The sequence below is a fragment of the Pygocentrus nattereri genome, chromosome 15 (assembly GCF_015220715.1).
Source record: "Pygocentrus nattereri isolate fPygNat1 chromosome 15, fPygNat1.pri, whole genome shotgun sequence".
In the NCBI taxonomy this organism is placed as follows: Eukaryota; Metazoa; Chordata; class Actinopteri; order Characiformes; family Serrasalmidae; genus Pygocentrus; species Pygocentrus nattereri.
In genome coordinates, this window is record NC_051225.1 from 11,542,838 (window position 1) to 11,565,325 (window position 22,488).

Below are 22,488 nucleotides of genomic sequence, written 5' to 3' on the forward strand. Positions count from 1 at the left end.
GGGAGAAGAGGAAGTAATGGATGGGAGAGAATATCTTCATTTCTTATTCAGATGTGCATAAGTACATCGGCTGTATAGGTGCACCTTGGAAGTATTACTGACTAGCCAATCCATTGCTATTCAAAATTGACCAAGTCCTTCTTCAGTTGAAAGCAATGACTAAAGGACCACAGACTGACTGGATATTATTGTGTGTAGAGGGACAGACTGAGACAATAAATACCTGTATTATAGTGCCATATTACGTACTATTGAAATAGTACTGAGATTACATGAAAATTCTGGTGTATATTGAGACTAAAATACAAGGGGAATTACTGTGGAATTATTTATTTAATTGACTTCACCAATAATACACCAAAGTGAAAAGGTTAATGTGTACATATTTGGCATCTTTCTTTGAGATCCATCGTTTGGGTTCTACTGGCTATAAATTGGGGCGTCATACGTGGACCCAGATGATCACTATTTGCAATGTACTCCATAGACAGCCGCTAAGCTCTTACAGCTGTTAACACAGTCTGCAGAAATCAAATAAACCAATTTCAGAGAAAGACCAAGTGGTAGCTGATTATTTTATTTGTAAGCAATGATATTGTACTGTGATTTCCTGTCCAGTTCAAACCGGTCATAAACATTACAGACATCCTGTGGTTAAGTTACATTACCCCACCTCTAATTTAATCTCAGTCTAAATAGTGCTTTTGTTTGCATTGAGCTGATATGAGTTTTGTAAACACTGGGTACATGTACTGACCACTTCATTAGAAACATCTACCCAGATGGTGCATTTTGTATAACTATAGCTCCTCCTTTTCTATGCACAATGTGTGTGAGTCATCCTTTAGTCCTTCAGCAGGGGTCAGTTTCTGACTACAGGACCAGTGCTGGCTGGATATTTTTGGTTGGTGGTCTGTGTCTCAACCCAACAGTGGCTGGTGTGCCTCATGCACTCATACTGCTGCAACCCACATGCTATGACCATGTCAGTGTCAACAGTGTGCTGAGAATGGTCCACACCCCCAATAATATCTGGTCAGCTGTGGTCCTACAGTGATCTCTTCCATTAAAGACGGGGTAAAATAGGGCAGAGAAACTGTGCGGCAACAGATGGCCTACAGTGATTACTTGTAAACCTATATGGTGGAGTGCACATGAGGCTTAGAATATTAGTAACTTACTATACATTGACAAGTCTGCAATGATTTATGGAAAAGCAAGTTATGACACCCTGCACTTGGATCATATTTTGTTTCCATTCTCCAGCTGTCAGCCTGATTTGTGGATCTAATGCATTACAAATGGTTCCATCCAATTCTTCAGCTATGATGTCAGCAAAAAAAAGAATGATTGACCGCTTCCTCCAGTCATAGTATCTTCTGTTCATCAGTGAGGACAATGTTAACCATCTCTGCACGCCTTATGAGGTCAGTGAAGAGTAATGTTGCTTGTTCAGGGTTTTTCCAGAGACACCACTGTATTAGAATTAATGACTCTCGACAGACATGAGGAGTGCTAAACGGTTGTTCTAATGGTCTTGGGCAGCTAAATCAATGATGTCTTTCACAGACTGAGGCTCAGATGGGCACAGATGTATGTACACAACTTGCCACTGAAAGCTGCCCCTTGTCTGAGCGGCATGAATGATAGCAATGCCTGATTATGGCTGAATATGGTGCACATCGGCATGCAGCTGTGACACAGTGACCAAGACTTCAACCACGGGCCACAAAGGAAACCCTGTAGCCACTTCAGACATCTAAAGCCAGTGGAAGCTGACCTTGCATTAATCAGCAATTCCCATATAGGACGTTTCTTTTGAAGCTCTGGTTATATTCTGATGTAGTGTTTCCATGTGAATGGTACATTATGTTGCGTCAATTCAAATTCATCCTGGCAAAATCCGTCTTGAGGAATTCAAAGGTTTGACAGCCTGACAGTGCCTCTCATTAGCGACTATCAGCTCTATTCAGCACATCCAACCTGCTTCATGCTAAGCAGGAATGTAATGACATCATGACAGTTCAGCAAAGCACCGGATGAACTGTATTCAAAGACAGAATGTTTCTAAGTCTTTCCCCAAGCAGGCGTAACTAAGGCTGGCCTTTATCTTTTTCATGTGACTCCAAATAAAGAAAGAGAGAGGAAAAGAGAGACAGAGAGCCTCTTTGACATGACCCTAAGAGTCATTTCATACAAAAAAACTGCAGGACGGAAGTTAAACCTCAACTATACTTTTAAAAAGGAAGGCTTAGAAGTAATCAACTACTCGGTTAACAACTTTAGATGCCAGTATTCAAATTACAAAATTAAATATTTTGGTGTTCATTATGTTTCACCGCAGAACGGCGGAGAAAACACAGGTTAACTATTTAATGTTATACTTTCTACATCCGAACACGGTTGCCTGAATGTGAGTCTAAGTACATGTTGTTGAGAGATAATGAGGTGGTATCGCTAACTAGGCTGACTGCTCTACTTGATGATAGCTAGGCCTAAAAACATTGAAAAGATGTCTTAGACAAACAACATATTGATACGTTGTCCACTGAGGAGAAAACACATGATATACAAAACAAGTACTCATCAGCATCCAATGCGACACTTGTTAGCTCTTTTAGCTTATTAGCTTATCTGAAGAGGCAGCCTATGTTACTCATCCAACACAAAAAGCTAAGTATGTTCTTCTGTGTGCTACCTGATTTTTGTGCAACACCAGTGCTGTCACCTAAAAAGCAAGCTACAGCACTACATCATATTGAGCCAGTCATTTTCTTGCCATTGTTTTCCTTCCCTGCGGTATGAATTCATGTTAATGAACTTGAATTCAATTAGTCACAATGCACATCCCTAGTTTTTTATCAAACATTTACCAAAAAGAGCTCTTTCAAGAATCAACCACTGACTGTTGTAAGAAAACAACAGTGGCTCTTCTATTGCACCGCTCAGAAGAACCCTTTTCGGTGTCGTTATTTTTAAGAGTGTAGGCAACATGATATTGGAACTAGGTGTACCTTTGCATATCCAACTCAAAACAAATCATGTGTGTGTTATTAATACGGCATCCATGAACTTTTCTAATCTCAGTTTCAGTGAACTTTGCACACATGCATTCATATTTTTCAACTATGCTTCATGGTAATGATTAAAACAAGCAACACTGAACAACTCTCAATGAGTTCAGCTTAAATGCTGGACCTGGCAACATTTCAAATTTCTACAGACCCATGCTACTTTTACCTCCACTGTGTTCTACTATAAACAATCTTAAGTAACTCTTGCGTGAGACCCAATAAGTTGTTATCTGTATCTTTTAGAATTTATTTACATATACTTAAGCTTCTTCATGGTCTTGTACCTGCCACTCTGGATGAATACAGTACTGAATATAAGTCAGAAACCAGTCAATTTCCAATTTCCAGTCATTTTTCAGCATCAGGAAAGAAAATAAAAAAACTTATATTAAACAAATAATTAAATAAACATTAAATAATTAAATAACATTAAATAAATGATAGATGGTCTCTGATTTTCACACAGTACTGTAGTATTTTGATGGTCCAAGCTTGTGACTGTAGCCCCAATGTCTTGAATTCCCTCCCTGAAAATCTAAGGAGGTATACTTAACACTCAAAAAATACTGCTTTTAACTGGGTTTTTATTCTTTCCATCTCATGCGTTGTACCCTTAAAGCATCTGCCAGCAGTAGGAAGAGGAAACCTTTGGTCATCTAAGGGCTTGGAGCAGCACAAAGAGACTATTGAGTATACAACTAATAATTAAACATCAAAAAAGAGAAAAAGCTCATAAAACATGACCTTCTCTCTGTCACAAACTATGGAAATCAGCAGTGGGAGGTGCTGTGATATCATTCGGTTCCTTTTTAACTTTATATAAATGACTATAGTAAAAAGTAAAGCTAAACCAGCCCTGAGCCAAACAACAAATATACAAGAGTTAAATAAGAGGAAAAAAAGGCAACTGTGCACTGAAATCTGTTTGTGAGACACACTGTGTATAACGTCAGAGCATTGTAAGCTGTAAAATGGGCCTGCTAATTCAGCATATTGTTATACTGTGGACTGCATCACTGTAAAGGTAGTAAATGCAGGCATTTTGAAAGGTCACTGGCCTACAAAGATGACTGTAAATGCCTTTTAACAGTGTGATTGCTTCTTAAACCATTTATGCTGACCTATTCTAAATGCACACAACACTGTGAAGACTTTAGAACGTGTGCTGACTCACCTTGCAAATTCTGGTTGCCAATTGTCCACGGCTCGTCTGAGTCAAAATGCGTGTCTCCGCCCATCCCTGGACCAGGGAAGTAGGCATGTGCTAAAAAGCCACCTTCTCCATCAAATGGGGAGCTGTCACCATGGAAGCCAGAGGCGAAGAAGATCATAATGTCAGGCTCCTTCCGACGGCCGTATTTGACCTCCATGTAGGGAATTTCTTCAAATGTCAGTGGTGTTACCTTCTCCCACACTGTGAAGGCTCTACGGATGGCCTCGTATGAGTTGTACTCCCCAATCTTAGGGGTATAGTTCTGTATGCTGTGAAAGGAAGATGGCACAAAAGACTTAACATGATTTCTGTGGAGTCCAGACATTTGATGATCAATCTTCTTCATATCTACCTGAAGGTCAGGTGTGTTTTGTCCCACTTGTGGCCAGTGAGAGCGTATCGTTTCCTACGTACATTGGTCTTGATTTGACCCCCAAATTTGTCCGGAACCCCACAGCGGGGCCTCTTCATGGCTCTAAAACGGGAAGAACAGGAGAGCAGTTAACATATACAGGGAGCTTAACAAGCACTCAGTAGAATGGAGAACCATGAAGGAGCCTGAAATAGATGAACCCTCTTTTCTCACAGTCATCTCTGTGTACCCTGGTGAGCTCTACTCACTGGATGAGGAGGCTGGGTAATGTAATTTGTAAGGATTTGGCTGGTCTATTTATACAGTTCAAAGTATCTATGTAATTTCCCTATGCTTCCACAAATTGCCTGGACTGAAGCATCATAGCTGCCAAAGGTGACCACAGCACCTCTATGGTTTTCTGAACAGCAAGAAATCTGAGGCACCTCAGGACCACCTGGCCTGCTCAGTTTTAAGCGTTCTCTGCCCAACACATCTGATCGAGCTCAACAATTACCTAGTAAGTTGGATTGAGTGTGTTAGGACAGGGAATATTTAGCGAGTCTGCAAGGCTAAAGATAAAGGGAATTAAGGGGAACTCCCCTAATATTTCAAAATTTCTGCATAAATAAATCATTGAGATGTAAACAAAGTTATTCACAGCGGTGGTGATAGCAACCAGATGTCCAAAAAGCCCACATAAAGGTACTACAGGAAACGGTTTTATGATTTGGTATTTATAGAAGCTTTTAGCCTAAAACATATTTTTAAAATCCATAAACTGCAGAGAGACACATGCAGGATGTTGTAAGGCACAAGAGTACCCAAAGAAAGCATTTTTTTTCAGATTTTACATTAACATTACATATAAATACTAAGAGACATGTAGATTCACTCTTTTTGACACTAAATATAACCCCATTTCCAAAAAAGGTTGGGACACTGTGCAAAATGTAATTATAAACAAAATGCAATCATGTGGAGGTCAAACTAAACCATGTATTTAATTGAAAATAGTACAAAGACAACATATCAAATGTTGAAACTGAGGAATTTTATTGTTTTTGTAAAAATAATTTCCCATTTCGAAATTGATACCTACAACACCTTCCTAAAAAGTTGGGATGGGGCAACAAAAGGCTGGTAAAGTTGTGTAATGCTAAAAAAACACCTGTTTGTCAATTGGCAACAAGTCAGTAACATGACTGATTATAAAAAAAGCATCCCAGAGAGTCTTTCAGAAGACTTTTTGTCTGTGGACAAAGTTCATCACTGCATATCCAAAAGCATGTTAAGACTCTAAAAAGCAAACACAAAACCATATATAAACAGGATCCAGAAACGCTGCCACCTTCTCTGGACCCAAGCTCATTTAAAATGGACTGAGAGGAAGTGGAAAAGTGTCCTGTGGTTCGACGAATCAACATTTGAAATTCTTTTTGGAAATCATGGACACTGTGTCCTTCAGGCTAAAGACCACTCAGCTTGTTATCATTGCACAGTTCAAAAGCCAGTATTCATGATGGTTTAGGGGGCATTAGTGCACATGGCATGTGTGACATGCACATCTGTGAAGTATCCATTAATACTGAATGCTATATACGTGTTGGCAACATATGCTGCCATCCAGACGACGTCTTTTTCAGGGAAGGCCTTGAATATTTCAGCAAGACAATGCCAAACCATATTCTGAATGTATTACAACAGCATTGCTCCATATACTACTCAGGTACTAAACTGACCTACCTGCAATCCAGACCTGTCACCACTGAAAACATTTGCCATATTATGCTCAGATCCCAAACAGAGTGTTGTTAAAAGAAGAGGTAATGAAACACAGTGGTAAACGTGTCCCTGTACCACCTTTTTTGGAATGTGTTGTTGGCATCAAATTCAAAATGTATATTTGCATATCATTGCATTCTATTTTTATTTACATTCTGCACAGTGTCCTTTTTGGAAATAGGGTTGCAAAATGGCTACATTTATGTGGCAGTCATTGTAGCCCATGGTTTCTATCACCACCACTGTAAGTGAAAAAATTGGCACCATTTCACAGCAGAACAAACTAAATTACCTCGCTTACATCTCAGTGATTAAATTATGCAGAAATTTTGAAAATCAGTTGATCGGTGGAATAGCTCTTTAAAAAACACGGCTGTAGATCAGCTACAATACCCCAACTAACGTTTATTCAGTACTGTGATAGGATACAGAGAAAGGCAATACTAGGGCAAATATTTGTCACAATAACGAGTCCCTATTGCCCATCCACCAGTACAGTACAGTTATTACAAAGAGTCTTACTCCATAGTAGCTGAATCCATCACTCCAGTGATCTCCAGGCCATAGAATCTCTGCATGTCACTGATGGCGTTGGACAGGATTTGAGCTGAGCGCATGGTGGACATCTGCCTACTGGCCTGAGGGAGGTAGCCATACATTCGGAGCCAGGACTGAGAGAGAAAGAGAAATATTACACCAGAGATGATTGAGATTGACAGTCACAGCCGTTTATCAGCGCTGAGCGTATCAGCAGAGTGCGAGTGTGTGTCGCACCTGTCACACGGAGTGAGATACATAATACAAGCCCAGATTGGACAATTAAGTCATAGCATATGTGGCTACAGATTGAAGCAAGGCATCACCAGCTGGGTAGGTCAAATTGCTGACCCTGAGTGAAGGAAAGCCTGGAGTGTCCCATTTTTGATGTCTGTAGAATTTGAATGTGTTTATTAATCTTCTTCATATATGAATATGAATTTGTGCTTTGCTTCTGTTTAGGATAGAAAGAGCAATGCTAATGCTAATACTGCAAATATTATCCTTCAGTTGGTTTCTCAAAGAGCTAGCACACTGAAATGATACACATTTTAAAAAGGTGGTTCTTCAAGGGTTCTTTAGTAAAGGAAAGGGTTCTATATAGAATTATGAATACTCAAAGAATCTTTTCCATGTTTCTTTGCATCTGAAAAGGGTTTGTGAGCTCATATCGTAACCTTTTAGGGGCTATACAGAACCCTTTTCAAAAAGACTGTATATAGAACCATTTATAACACATTCTCCATCAGTCTGAAGAACCCCTTCATGATGCAAATAACCCTTTAATCATGCAAAGGGTTCTTTGAATGTTGATGGTTCTAAATAGAACCATTTATTACTATATAACCCCTGAAGAACCATTTTTAAGAGTGTATTTCAAGGGAAAATCTTGTATGATTTGTATGATTTTCTCCTTATCACAAATGGAGTTGATTAGCCAAGACATGCCAAGTGTTCGAAGTTTGCTTCTTTAGTTTTGCACTGCTAATGTAGCCGGGGGTGGATTTAGCAATTCTGGGGATCCAGGAAAAGCAATGGGGCCCTGCAGATGCACATTTGTAATGTAGTGGAGCTATTTATACTGTCATTCACATATGCATTGTGTAAAACAATGCTTGCTTTGGGACTGAAGAGACAAACCTTTTGCTTTCCACCTTTTTCTCCATTATCCTGATTATCACTCAATTTCCTTATCAATACAAATGTGTCATTATGTAGCTGTGTCATCACTCAACAACTTGGAATAGCCCAATATAACCATGACAGGGGTGTTTTGGTGCACTGACATTACTGAAAACAATCATTACAATTGCAAATAATGGATATTTTTAAAAATGTGTTTCGGAATAGGTTAGGTAACATCAGCAGGTCCAGTATATTAAATTTTTTCATGGCCTAGGTGGTTGCTTACCTTTGCTTAGAGCAAAGACCACCCCTGAATGTAGCTAACAAGTAAGGGCAAACGTCATGGCTAGTTATCACACTTAACTATAAAAAAAGTATGTAATATAGCTAAAAACAGTACAGCCATTTGGAAGTCTGCATTTGTTTGTCCTTTTGTCCAATTTTAATGATAATAGTGTTTACTTAACAGTATATTTTGATACAAATGTGTGATAATATAGGCACACAAGGCTAACTGGTGAAGTAAAAGCTTCCATTACTTGTTAGCTATATTAGCCTGATAACACAAGCATTAAATGAAACACATTTTGGCTTGTGTAAATTAGATCTTTGGGCAAATCATCACATTAATATGGCCAGAAAGGAACTGTTACTTTGTGGTAATAAGAGAATCGTTCCCTTTGGCAGAAGCGGCATTAGCATGGCATGATAATAGTCGGATGTAGCCAATCATTTGTGTGGGAGAGAAGTGCCCTATGGCCAAAGGGTCTTATAATCAGAGTAAAGGGGAAATTGGGTCTTGATTTGGCTCTACACTTCTGCGTAGGTGGCTGTGCCCACTCCTCAACATCCTTAATTAGGAAATTAGCACAAATTACATAATAAAGCTACCCCATCATTATGCCTGCACTGCGGTCACTGTAATCAGGCCTCCTGGCCTCTTTTCCGCACAGTGTCTGGACAGATCAGAGGGGCTAGGGACAACCAACAACTGTACCAACAACTGTGGATACCCACTGAGTTTACTTTGTACATCTCTAGCTTTTGATTACAGCATTTAGCCGTCTTATTTTCAGCAATTTATATGCACCAGATAATAAATCAGGACATGAAGAAATGATAATTAGAAAGAGTAGTTGTTCCACTGTAGGTTTTGTGAAATAAATACACAAAAAGTCACGGCACATGTTTCACAGCCGTTTGTGGGGAAGTATGTTAACGTGTTTGAAATGGCTTTCAATGGATGTATTTTTTCTCACATTTTTTGTTATTTGTCTTTGTACCTATTGAAGGCATGTGGAGGATGGGGTACAAAAGAAGTGGGAAGCATATTGTTCATGTACAGCAAGGGCTTGTACTGGTTCTCACTATTAAAAAATAATTATACAGATTTAAAAATATATGTCTAGTAATGTACTACACAGACACACAGCAAGCCCATACAGGACAACTTTGCCATGACAAGGCAAACCCCTTTACATATAATTCTCTTGAGAGCTAAAGCTTTTGGGACTTGCATAGCTAGCAAATAAGCTAAGCTAAGCTAGCCTGGCATAGTAAACGTAACTGATTGTTATTGGTGCTAAGTAAAAGCAACGCGATTAAGCCAGCCAGAATAAGAAGTTTGATGAAACCATTACTTTTTCTCTGTAGTAGATGGAATATGAACAATGTATGCTTATAAACATTAGCTATGAACAGCTAGTAGCTTATCTGTCTATATGCTAACATTGTAATGTGCTAACAAGTTCTGCTACCCACAAAACTGCTTTACTAGGAACCCTGATGGTCTGCCTGGACTCCAAACAAAGTGGCCATGAAAATACAGCCACAAAACTTTTTCTATTTGACCCGACCAGAACAGCAAGGGGTGCAGTAACAAAGGTGCATTGCTTTAAACTTAGGTTGTGATTTTACAGGGCTGCACCCCACCTCTGGCTGAGCTGGCCTTAATTATCCAAGGGTTAATGGAGATGTCCCACTGGACTCATGAGGTTTCAGGGTCACTGCCTCTATAATGCTCCCTCTTTTCCTGCACTGGGACCAGAGCTACTGCACAGTTGTCTAGCCTGGACGCCCCCCTCTTCATTCACACTACAGAAGAGGCAGGCCTTTGTGCCCCCCCCCCCTCTGTGTGCTATGGAGACAGCTGAATAGATCGCCCTGTTTCTGGGCATGGCCAGTAGGGAAACCCCCCATAGCCACCATCTAGAGCACAGAGCACCTCAGATTTATCCACTGCCCAGCATGCAAAGCAGAGCTGGATGGAACTGCCTCTGTATTTTCACCTATTCAACCCAGACATTTCACATTGGTCTCTTCTATCTCACCTTTAAGTGACAGTTTGACCAAAATCAAATTTATACAGTTTCCCCTTACCCTTGCATGCCTAAATTGTTACACAACTGCCAAATTCCCACCTCACTTGGTCGCAACAGCTTTCATATGTGTAACAAGGAGATAGGAGCAAAGAAAGCTGGCCCTTCAGATGAGCTAATGCTAAAGCTAACATTACAGGTAATCAGAGCAACAGCAGATGCTGAGGAAGACTTGCCATGTGGGACACAATGTCTTTCAGCAAACTTTAATGAAACAATTCAAGTAATGCTGCTATTCATTTTCTGTGGCAAGGTCTGAAACTGAGCTGTACTCAGAGATGGCTGTGACTGGCTGCGGGGTGGGGGGGGGGTGGGGGGTGGGGTTCTTGCTAAACCAGACAGACTGGCTCATGTAGTTTCTGAAACACTTTGACTTACTGTTATCTATTAAAAAATCAAGTTTCAAGAGTTGTTCCTATCGTTTTTAACTATGCACGTTTGTACATTTTTATAGATGTAAACTACAACTACAGCCAAGGAAAACTGGAAAAATCTGATATATATTTTTGCCAAAACTGTGGCTAAACGGTTTTATTTACTCTAGAATCCAGACCTCAAATCCAATTTTCAGTCCATTTCAGTTACAACTGTTTAAATAACTATTAGGTAGTACAAAATACAGGATACGAATCTGGATTCAAGGTCCAGAATTAAACACCTCTGCCCTAAAAAAAAACTGTCAGAGACCCAATTCCAAGCACGTTTGCTTTTCTTCAGAAACACCTCCAATGTGCTGCAATTCTCCATCATTCCCACTGTGTCTGAGCTTAATCTCTGCCTGTATGATGGTGGGATGGGAGTGGGGGAAGTGAAGAATGGCCATGCTGTGTGGGACACACCTTACTCCACAGATAAGCCCCTGTGTTTCTGTGAGTCCCACAGAGGCCCTGGGGCTTTTAGCTGGGCAGGAGGTAGAGGGGGTTCAGCCAGTGCTCTGTGTGAAGCTAATTATATTAACCTGGGCTCATAAAATACCACTACTTTCCTGGTCTTGTTCAAATATCTTCTTCTCAGGCTCTCTCAAGGGCACCTGGTGTAATTTCTGGTGGGGTATTCATTGAAGGGCATGGGAACAAAGGCAGCACTCCAGCTCTAGGCAATAGATATATGAAGGTTCCTTTTTGAAAACAGAAAGCATTTCAATGTGCAATGCACCATCACAGCGTCCTCTGCCATGCATACAAAGCAAGGCCTGGACGGAGAACACCCAAAAGCCAGACGCTCCTTCAAAAGGACCTTGAGAGCCAATGCCATCACCAGGTTCCCTACGAGCCAACAATTCGCAGGGTGCTGTAAAACGACTCTGAATCAGTGTGTGCGAGCGTGTGTGTGTTCAGTGCAATGTCAGCCAAGACTCTAACGACTGGAGAGCGCTTTTATTCCTGGGGCTTGGGCGCATGCCATGTTTCTGGTCATTAAGCAAGAAGAAGGGGGAGGGAGTGGGAGCAATCAAGATCAAGTGAAAAAGTAAGTGGAAGATGGGAAAACAGGGTAAGAGAGAGGGAACGAGAGAGACAGGAAGAGAGAGAAAGAGAGGGAGAAGGAAAAGAGGAAGAAAGAGAGTCAAAAGCACACTAGGTTTTGACAATGCAATCGGTGTGGGCCTTCGCTTGCTCTGAGGTCGGCCCTTAGTTCTGCTAAATCTCATCTCCAGCACACCAGAAAGAGAGTGGCCTGCTCCATTGCACAGCCCTAGCATTCTCAAATAGGCTCATAACGTGAGCAGGAGATGGAAAGTGCCTGTTCGTTTAATTGAAAAAGGACTGTGACATGAGGTCAAAGGACCAGATAGGGCAATCAGCAGCCAATTCAATTTTTCCATTGGTAAAAAAAAATCAATGACCTCTGCTGAAGGGGTTTGGGATTAAGTTAGCATTGAAATAAGGTTACTCCTATGGAGATTTATTGACAATGGCAATGGCAACAAAATTCTTAACTGAATTAACCACTGAACTAGAGATGGCATGGATCCGATACCAGGTATTGGGCTGAAGACAACCTGGGCAAAACTCATAGAACAGCCTCTATTTATTTAATTTCCTATCAAATTGCCACTAAGTACAAGTTATTCATTTTCAGGAGATATTTAGGAGGTGAAATATAAGATAATCCACTTGAATAAGGAAGGCGAAAGTCAAAGTCAAAAGTATCTGAAGGAACAAGAGTTTACAAAACTGGAATTCATGAAAAGATACAGAAAAAAAGAGACTCTTAGCAATCTGGCAGACCACCAACACTGTTAACACAGTGAAAAGGAAATTCACAAGTTTGCAAATGACACAAAAAAGCTGCTGGTGTTCTCCTAACAATGGAAAGGCCAACCCAGTCCATTGCATCACTGAATGTGTTTGAGATTACTTTTACTTACTTTTACTTACTATTGTAAAAAAAAAAAAAAAAACAGAAAATGCAACCAACTTCTAAGACTGAAGTGGTGGTGTGGACAAGAGTTTCTGCAGCTTACTTTGAAAAAAACTAATCTGAAAAGACAGGACACTACAAAAGCAAATGATAGACACACTAAATACTGAAAAAAAGTGACATTGCATTCATTTGTTGAGGTTTCAGTGTAATTTTCTGTTGTTTCCGCTTTTTCCTGACACTGAAAAATGCTATACTGACTGACAAGTAAATAAATGTACAGTGGTTTTGACTTCACACAGTACTGTGTTTGGTAACTTTTATGGAATATGAAAGTAATATCCTCATGAGAGCGAGGAATTAAAGTGTGCCTGATATGGGCCTTCATAGTTAAAGGGTTAAAAGAAATCCGGTGCAAAATGATTTCCTGTCTTTGATTCCGGTGGCTTCAGTCAGTGTAAACAGCTAAGTGATCTGGAAGCAAAAAGCATTTACTGAACACAGATGTTGTTGGATGTCAGTGGCATTTCCCTCCTCCATCCCATCTCATTATCTCTCATAGTGACCATGAAGATGGCCAGGCCCTACATAAACAGCCCTGTACAAACCAGTACAAAGAAACCACAGAGAGATCCAGGATGAGACAGGCTAAATATCCCATAAACTCTTTCAGGGAATGGTTCTTTATTGAGCCAGTTACGGAAATGAGATAGCGAGTGTGAAGAACCTTTTTAAAGCCCAAAGAACCTGCGTATGATATAAAAAAATCCCCCTTAAATTTACCCCCATAAAGCCCCAGGCTTGTAACATTCTATTATTATTATCATTATTATTATATAATTGTATATAACTACATGAACTACAATACAGGTTGAGTTAATAATAAATGGAGCCATATCATGAAAAGCTAAATTTCCCTCACCTTTCTGAAGTGAAAGTTTAATAAAACATGTACATACTGTTAAAATTCCAGAATCTACCGATCTCTTTGCAGTCCATAAAGCAAACATGGACACTAAGCTACAAAAAAATCTGCTTTTTTATGATGTCACAGATTTACAAATATCTACCTATTCTGCTTTTTGAATGAGGCACAATACAAGACAGTATTCACAATTTACATATATTATTCTGAATAGCCACAGGAACAAAAGCAGTGTGTTGAAGAGACAAGGGGTTGGAAATGGTCATGTAAAAATGAATAGCAAATGAATTACCGCACTAAAGTTATATGTGAACCTTAGGAGGAAATGTGTGTTCAGTAGCAGTTTGGAGAAGCCAGTGGGTCCCGAAGAGTTGTTTTTGTGACACCGTTATCTTTATGAGTCTAACAGAAGTTGGGAGAACGACTGAGAATGGCACAGCAGGGGTTAAAAGCTGGACAGAGACTGGCCTTCAGGAAGTGATACAGTCAGCTCCCTGTGTCCAGAGCTCATAAACCCTCCCCCCCACCTACACCACTTTCTACTCCCTCTCTCAGATACAGTCGGCCAAAGACAAAACCTGTCATTGTTGCTCCTCAGCTGCCTTGGAGCCCTGCAGCCCAAACCATCTCTCTTTCTCTCCTTCTCTCTGTTTCTGTTTGTGGCCCATTTGGAAAACAGCTGTTGTATTCACTAATCACATGCAACACAAGTGAACGGGCCTGCAGTTCTCCACCTCGCCTTCTCTCTGTCACCCTCTCTTGCCCTATCTCACACCACAGCATGGTGAGAAACAGAATTCCTCAGAACAGAATGGCTGGTAAGAGTTCAGCTGAGCTCAACAGAGAGTGGCAAAGGCAATTTCTGCATTTTTTTATCCCTCTTTATTTTCTAATTGTCAATTTCCACTGCAAAAAAGGCCTCTAATGATATTCACAAGTGCTACAGCTGGGACTCCTCTAACTTTAGGTGCACCCTTTTGGCTAAAAAATACTTGAGCACCAACTGTTTTAAAAATGGTGTTCGAGCCAAGAAGAATACGAAAGGGAAATGCGTTAATTTGTGATTTACCAAAAAGCCACTGAGGCACTGATCTGTAGTAATATGTGAGAATCAATTATAACAGTTTATAAAAATAAATTTGGAGCCAAAAGAAAATTCTTATCACATCTAAAAAGCTTTTTTACATTTCACTGTATAAATTGCTTGCCTGGTCACATTTGTGTTTAGGCCCATATCTTACATTTGTCTTCTATTTTGTTTTTCCCTGAGGTCCACTTATGACGTTCATGTGTTCATGTATCAAAAACAGCTGTAATACATTTCTTCATGACCTCTGTCCAAGCTTTCTTTATCCCTTGAATGAAACAGTGTTCTTGTTACCCGTGCCTTTAAGACTGATATACACTACATATCTGAATGTTTGCGGTCACCTTCTCATCTATTGTGTCCTCTGAAATCAAGCATCTATCCAACCTTTGCTACAGAAAAAAAGGCTCTAATTTTTTGAGAAGGCTTTACATAAGATGTAGAAACAATCCAGAAGAACAGCATCAGTGAGGTCAGGGCCTGATGTTTGGATGACTAGTTCTGGAGCACTCCAACTAAAGGATAGAGCTCCATCAAAGGAGCAACGTAGTTTCACTGCTTAACAGTTCAGTGCTGGGGGCTTTTTTACCCTTCTAGTCGATGCTGGGCTTTGGACATAGTGACTTAACCCTTTAAAATCTCAGGCTTATTACATACTAAGGGTTATTATTTAGTAACTACAGGGGTTTCAATGCAAACTTGCTGATGTATTCTTATGTTATAGATGTGTGTAATAAAACTTTGGGCTCAGAAGAAAACCCCAAGCATTTAGGAGGGTAAGCTCATGCATGGCTTCTCCACAATGCCATTCTTTTGGCTAATGCCTTTCTGTGAATATTACACAAGCTGTGTGTCCTTTTGTATGGCTGTGTCAGCAATTGGTGCACCTTAAAGTACCTGAATTCACTAATTAGAATGGGGATCTGGAAACATTTGGATACACAGTATGCCTAAATGATCTTTGTTCTGATTGGTTGCCCTGTATTGTGCCTCATTTGAAAGGCACTTTGGGAGGAAACACTCCTTATAATATGAATGGGCAGGCCTGCACTGCTGTGGGCTGAATTGGTGGATATATACAAATAACATCACTAACAAATGTTTCTGCAATTTAATTTGCATGTAGACTGTAAATGGTATCACATACATCAACATTAAACCCTTTCATTTAAAAAGAATTACGCTTATATCTAATTTCTATTATATTTAAACTGTAATTCTAAATTGTACTCAATTGAATCGAATCATGAACGCATTTGAATCATTTACTAAAGAATCCTATTTTAACTCAATCATTATGATGTCTTTTGCTACCACAACTTTTCATCTGATCCACAGCTTTGGGCGAGCCTGACAAGGTGGAGGAGCTTAACCTGTTGAGGATTTCAGTGAAGTCTGAAAGCCTCACCTGTCAGGCATTGTCAGGAGAATCGGTCAATCTCCACAGCATGATTGTTTAGTAAGCAGAGCCAAACAGCTGTTAATAGACTGCTTTGGTAAACAGGCACTCCCTTAAGACCTCCAGTGACACGAGTTAATCCTCCATGACACACGATGCTGAGGACAGGCATGCTTAAACACACAAACTCACTTAAACTTTAAGTCACATAAACAATATGGCATGCACGGGCTTGTCTTGTTCAACATGGTACTGCTGAGATAAACTGCAATCTGCACAAACAAGCCTGTCTTCATTAGTTTCGTACGTTTAGTGTCGTGACAGCACCCTCAAACTTTTCCACGGTCAACAGCCGAGACACAGGTGCTGAAAATAGAAGGCACCCGAAACGTCTTCTCAATGCAATACTTAACGTGTAATTGCAGCCAGCTAAATGAACACCAAAGATGGTATCTAAGTGCAAGTCTAGTATGACTCAAGCATCACCTACAATGGGCAGTAGACAGGCTGGCGGATACAGCGGTCAGATCAAGTGGGGAAACGGTCCAGACATCTTCAGCCTTTTATACAAATCCCCAAACAATGAGATTCACCCACACGGCTGAGAAAAAGTCCGTGTTGGTAAACCTCTCTCACTTCCTCCAAAACACCCTACATACATTACATAGTCTAAGCTGCAGGAAGTGTGGCCTTACAAGGCATGTACTGAGTAGGGGGGGAAATTACAAATGTGCAACATAAGATGAAGCAAGCTACTATTTAAGCCATCCTTCATCAGCGACAGCTTCAGTCAACATGAAAGTGCCTTTAGGTTACACTCAAACACTGCGATGACGAAGCTCAAGCATAGTAGAAATCTAGCCCTGATAAAACCAACACAGCTCTAGAGGCCTTTTTAAAAAACGAAGTTGTCTTGCAAAGTCTCACTGGGCCCTTTTTGGCTGGGAAGTTGGCACACTCGTGGGAGTTTAGAGAGACTACATTGTGTATTCTTGTCGTTTGCGCCAGGCCACTAATGACAGGGAGCCGACCACAGCAGGCCTTTCATGCCCAGGGTGGTATACCATGAACAAACCCATGTTTCACATACCCACATCATGAGGAACTCACACCTACAGCCACTGAGCCTTCCTGTGGTCAATGTGGTCGCTATGGAAAGACATTCAAGATGTTAAAGGATGGAAGAGCAAGTTATTCTGAATTCTGTGCTCAGCTGCTCTCAGCAAAAAGTGCAAACGTCAGAGACCGCCCTTCATTTATTTCTAGTTCAAATGGCCATTAGGTAGTTATTCATTTTTCTGCGTCAGGATAAAAAGAAGTTCATATATATAGAAAATATATATGAACTAAATGTAAGATAAATTTTTTTCAACATTTATTGTGTCCACACTTTGCCTTTATTACAGCTTCCATTCTTTTCAGGGGACTTTTAGTTTCCATAGAGATCTGCAGGACTATTTCTCCACACCTCCGAGTTCAGTTTTAGAAATTGGTTGTATTTTCTGCCTCTCATGTATCAAATGATGCCAGTTACAAATGTAGACTCGTCTGCCTCATTCCAGTGTTCTAGAGTAAACGTTTTTCGTCTGTTTCCTTTTCCTGGTAATGGCTTCTTGACAGCTACACATCCTTTTAGACCAACAGCGTTCTCACATTGGAAGCATGGACAGAAACACCTGTGGATTTTTTTTCAGATGTGAAGCAAGAGTGGAAGAAGAAAGCTTTACTGTTTTTCTGATAGTGACCATTTCGGTGGTCTACCAGGCATTGCCCCAATATCTCTGTCACTTTTAATCATTTCTGAACTCAGGTTAGGAGGAAATGTCTGTTTGATCACTTATTTCCATTTGCCTTCATCCTTACTTATGCACGAGAACTACATTATATCTAATGTCCTCAGAAATATCTCCTGAAAAAAGAACTCATAATTCCACAGATGGAACTGATACGATTCCAGGTATTGGTATGGATCTGATGTCAAAGGGGAAAATAAATGAAGTCGATCCAACTATGTTTTTTTTTTTTTTAATTTGGTATAGGTATCAGGAAATCAAGTGGTATTGTGTCATCTCTAGTGCTCTACAGTACCACTGCTAAACCATTTCTGAAGGATTTAAAAGAACCAGATACAACAGGCTCAACCGTACGAAGACAAAAAATAATATTAATAATGATAGCACATGCTAAGAGATAATAGAATAGCAAATCACAACATTGCAGAGAACTGCACAAATAAAACAATACACATTATAAGAACCAAGTTATGAGTTGGAGGTTAGGGAACAGGCCTTGTAACCGGAAGGTCGCCGGTTCAAGCCCCAGAGCTGACAGTAAAAGAGTGTGCTGTCCTTGAGCAAGGCACCTAGCCCCCGCTGCTGGTTCGCTGCGGATAGGGCTACCCACCACTCCGGGCAAGTGTGCTCACTAATGTGTATGTGGTGTTTCAGTTCATGGATAGGTTAAATGCGGAGGTGAAATTTCCCATTTGTGGGCCTAATTAGGGTCACGTAACTTGAACTGGAGTCATTTGAGAACACAAGTGGTTCTGTGAGTTGCCATAGTTCTATTTATAAACACTGTCTTAATTAAAGAACCATATAACAACTCTTTTAATAAAGTGTAGGAGGACACTGAAACAAAGTTCCTTGCTGTTCATGCTAAGAAGTGTAATAACACAAGACTTGATCACAACATTGCAAAGTCCACTCTGTAACACTGTAAACCTCCACAAGCCCATACAAGGCATTTGTATAGTAGAGTACAGTAGCTTAGTAACTCTTAGAGTACAGTCAGCACGGAGCCTGGGCTGAAGAGAGAGGAGTCCCCTTGGTTTTGAAAGGAATGCAAACAAAACACACAGACACATACACATTAACCTGAGCAGGAGCCGCACGCAGTGAGCGTAGCTTTCCACTGCTTTACACCTGACCCAAGCACCACAGTCAACAGCTTAAGCTCACATGGGTGCAAAGTTCATTACCTCTCTCACAATCACACCCACATACAGAAACATGCAACCTGAGATTACTGTACCTTCATGCCAGGCAGCCAATCCCTCTTTCTATTTAGAGTGTTGTTTATGCAGAAATGGAACTATTGTGTTGCTCTTCTCTTTATACTCCAAGGTTTAAACCATCAAACAGACTGAGAAGAGAAGGCTTAAAGGGCCCGTGTTTTCTCTCTTTTTTGAAAGAAGAGTTTGATGTAGATGTGTGTTAACAGTTTAAAATGGCCCACTTACTCAGGTCATACAGTGTTTAAACGCAAACTAAGCCACGGAAAATTTGAATTCAGTTTTTGTGATGTCACAAAACAATGCACTTACATTACACCTGAGTACATTATATATATAGGATCATTATAGGCTGTTTCTTTTAGTCCATTCTTCATGAAATTTACACACAATGTAAAGAGCAACAGGGATGTTCAAATTATATCAAATATTGAAAAATGACAAAAAATAGAGATATGAGGTTTTCTTCTACATATATATATATATATATATATATATATATATATATATATGGAGAGAGAGAGAGAGAGAAACAGTACACAAAATATTAACACAAGTAGTTACGCCTATTCTTGGTACAAACCCCAACACAAATGATACAAACAGAAAAAAATACAAGCTTATAAAACTCAAGAAAAGTGTAGGCTAAAACAAAGTCAATTTCAAAACAAGGTCAATCCCATAAGAAGCCTTTTCTTTTGGAAGTGGGCTGTTTATCAGAAGCCTAACACACACTTACGCTCTTCGCTGCCCCTGCTGTTTGAAATAACCCACCTCAGCGGTGAAGCCATCTCCATCTCCAAGAGTCTGCGTCCCACCAAGCACGAGCACCAGAAGCGAGGGTACGAGAGTCCATCTCCACAGGGTGGTGAGCAGGTCGTCCCAGGACCATGCCATCTTCAGCCTCAGCCGGTGGTTCAGCACCTCCAAATGGTCAGTCTTCAAGCAAGGCAGCAAACTTCAAAGCACCAGATCACCAGCAGCCGGCACTCTTCAGCGTCCTCCAGCGCGGGCTTGTCTCATTGCTCAGTCCTCGCGCGCGCCCTGCCCTCGGAGGCTCTTCTATCCATGCGAGCTGTCACTCACAATGATTCAGCGCCTGCTCGCAATAGGTCGTAGTCAAAGTTGCGAGGGGTTGTACCAAAACTCAACGAGGTCCAAGTTTGCTCGCTGTTGGGTATCATAGCCCGCGGGTGTGTCCACGCGGTGTTTATGACTCCCCCCTTCTCCACCCCCACCCCCCCGCCGCCTCACGAAAGTCGCGCGGAGGGCCAACGAGCGACAGCCTACTCTCGTCCAAACGGACCACGCGACCTGCAATCGCAAACGAAGTTACGCCACAGCGACGAGCGACACATTAAGAACCGCGCACTCGAAGCGCTCGCGCTTGCAGCTGACCTCAGCCGCGCTCCCTTCACTCTTCACTCCCTCCACGGCCGGATCGACTGACCACAGCTGCTCACGCGCCTCGAGTTTCCCGTGACCCCTTTCCTGCCCGTTTAAAAGTCACGCTTTCCTTCCTAGCTTGCGTCTCGCGCCTTGCGTCCTCCCGCTGCAGGAATGACAGCCCGGGCTTCCCGGCTCCTCTCACGAGCTTGTGCGTAAAAGTAGCGCTCGCTCCGCTCCCGGCGCCCCTGTCACAAAGCCGTGGAGGAGGAGGAGGAGGGGCAGGGAGCGGATGTGGGTCAGGAAAATAACCCGACCACCCCCCACCACACCGCTCAGACCTCGCTCGTACAGCGTCTGCTGACATTTCGCTTCACTTGAGTTCAGCTCAATTCACTTCAATACAGTCTAAAGGGAAATTCAACCGATTTTTCGAAATGTTGGGTTAATTAACTCGATACCACGTAAACAAAGTCATTCGGAGTGGTTTGACGTGAAAGAGTTCCTTGTGGAGAAATTTAGGCCCAATCCCATTTCTTCTTTTTACCCCTACCCCTTCTTTCTAGTTTTTTTTTTTATTATTATTTGAGGGTTGTCCCTTTTTGTAGGTACCTTGAAATTGGTAGTGGTTGAAACCCTGCCCTACAAAACGGGACAACCCTAAAAAAAACATAAATAAATCAATAAAAACACTTTCATTAACAGCTACTATCCATTTTACATGACCAATGTGGTCATAGCAGAGCTCATATAGCAGAGACTTAGGCCCAATCCCATTTCTTCTTTTAACCCCTTCCCCCTTTGTTTTGAAGTGTCACCGTAACCCCTTGGAGAGTAACAAGGGGTAGTGGTTGAAACTCGCCCTACAAAATGGGACCCTCAAATAAAAATGAATTAAAACAACATTGCTTTATTAACAGGCTGTAAGCGCTGCTCTGTAGGCGACCCAGCACGTCTTCAGTGAGAGCAGAAGAGGGAAAAGTTCAGCTCCTCACTGCTGGGCTTTAGTTACAATTAGAGCATCATATGCTTTCAAAGAGGGGGACAGTTATTTATTATCACCCACCACTAATTCTTTGGTGATACGAAGCTGAAGTTAATCACCAGCTTCTTGTTCAAATGTTCCCATTCCACCTTAAATGGTGCAGGAGTTACATTCTGGTGCTTCAGTTAGCTGGGAAGCTACAGAGACATTAGCATGCTATTAGCTATTTTTTATGCTTTATGAAGAAAACGGCCATAATACACTGAAACGACATCAAACTAAGAAAATTACGATAATAATTGTAATTTTTTAACAGAGAAAATTCTCACATTTGTGGGTTTCTTTGGTCACTCACACAGCTGTCTTGCTGTTTTTCCTTTTTTTCTGAAAAACCTTGGTTTGGAGGGCCATGTAGTCCTAACACTTCGCTCTACCCTTCCATCTCAACAAAAATCAGGACACCCTACCCCTAAACGTGAACGTGCAAAACAGAGGGGGCTCAGTGGTAGGGCCAAGGGGTGAAATGGGATTGGGCCTGAGACTCATTTATTTACAGTTGTGCTGAGAGAAATCAGGGGTCAGGATGTCCGCAGCACAAACATAGTCATTTTATTTATTATCCAAAGCCACCAGTGAACCTACATGTTTTTACTAGGAGTTTATTGTTGACAATGTTAAAATAGTCATAAATCTTTTAAAAAAAGTTTTCTTTGGGGACTATTATGTCTTGGAGCACCCTGCATGTACCCCTCTGCCATGAATGGAATAAACGGATAAATAAGACGGATTAGGCCAAAACTTCACAATCACTATTACAATATTGTCATAAAATACCGTCTTAGATGTCAGGCAGCGTATTGATAAGTAT

At 41.0% G+C, this 22,488-nt stretch overlaps 1 protein-coding gene across 1 annotated transcript in view; it reads right to left on the minus strand.

Moving 5' to 3' along the window:
- mmp15b (matrix metallopeptidase 15b) overlaps nt 1-20,488 on the minus strand; it is a 37,849-nt gene extending 17,361 nt beyond the window's left edge. The window contains exons 1-4 of the mRNA XM_017709774.2: nt 20,024-20,488; nt 6,947-7,095; nt 4,640-4,762; nt 4,249-4,556 (exon numbers count right to left, since the gene is read on the minus strand). Coding sequence (XP_017565263.1) covers nt 4,249-4,556; nt 4,640-4,762; nt 6,947-7,095; nt 20,024-20,146 — 703 coding nt within the window. The 5' untranslated portion in view covers nt 20,147-20,488. The remainder of the gene's footprint in view (nt 1-4,248; nt 4,557-4,639; nt 4,763-6,946; nt 7,096-20,023) is intronic.
- Nucleotides 20,489-22,488: the final 2,000 nt, after the last annotated feature.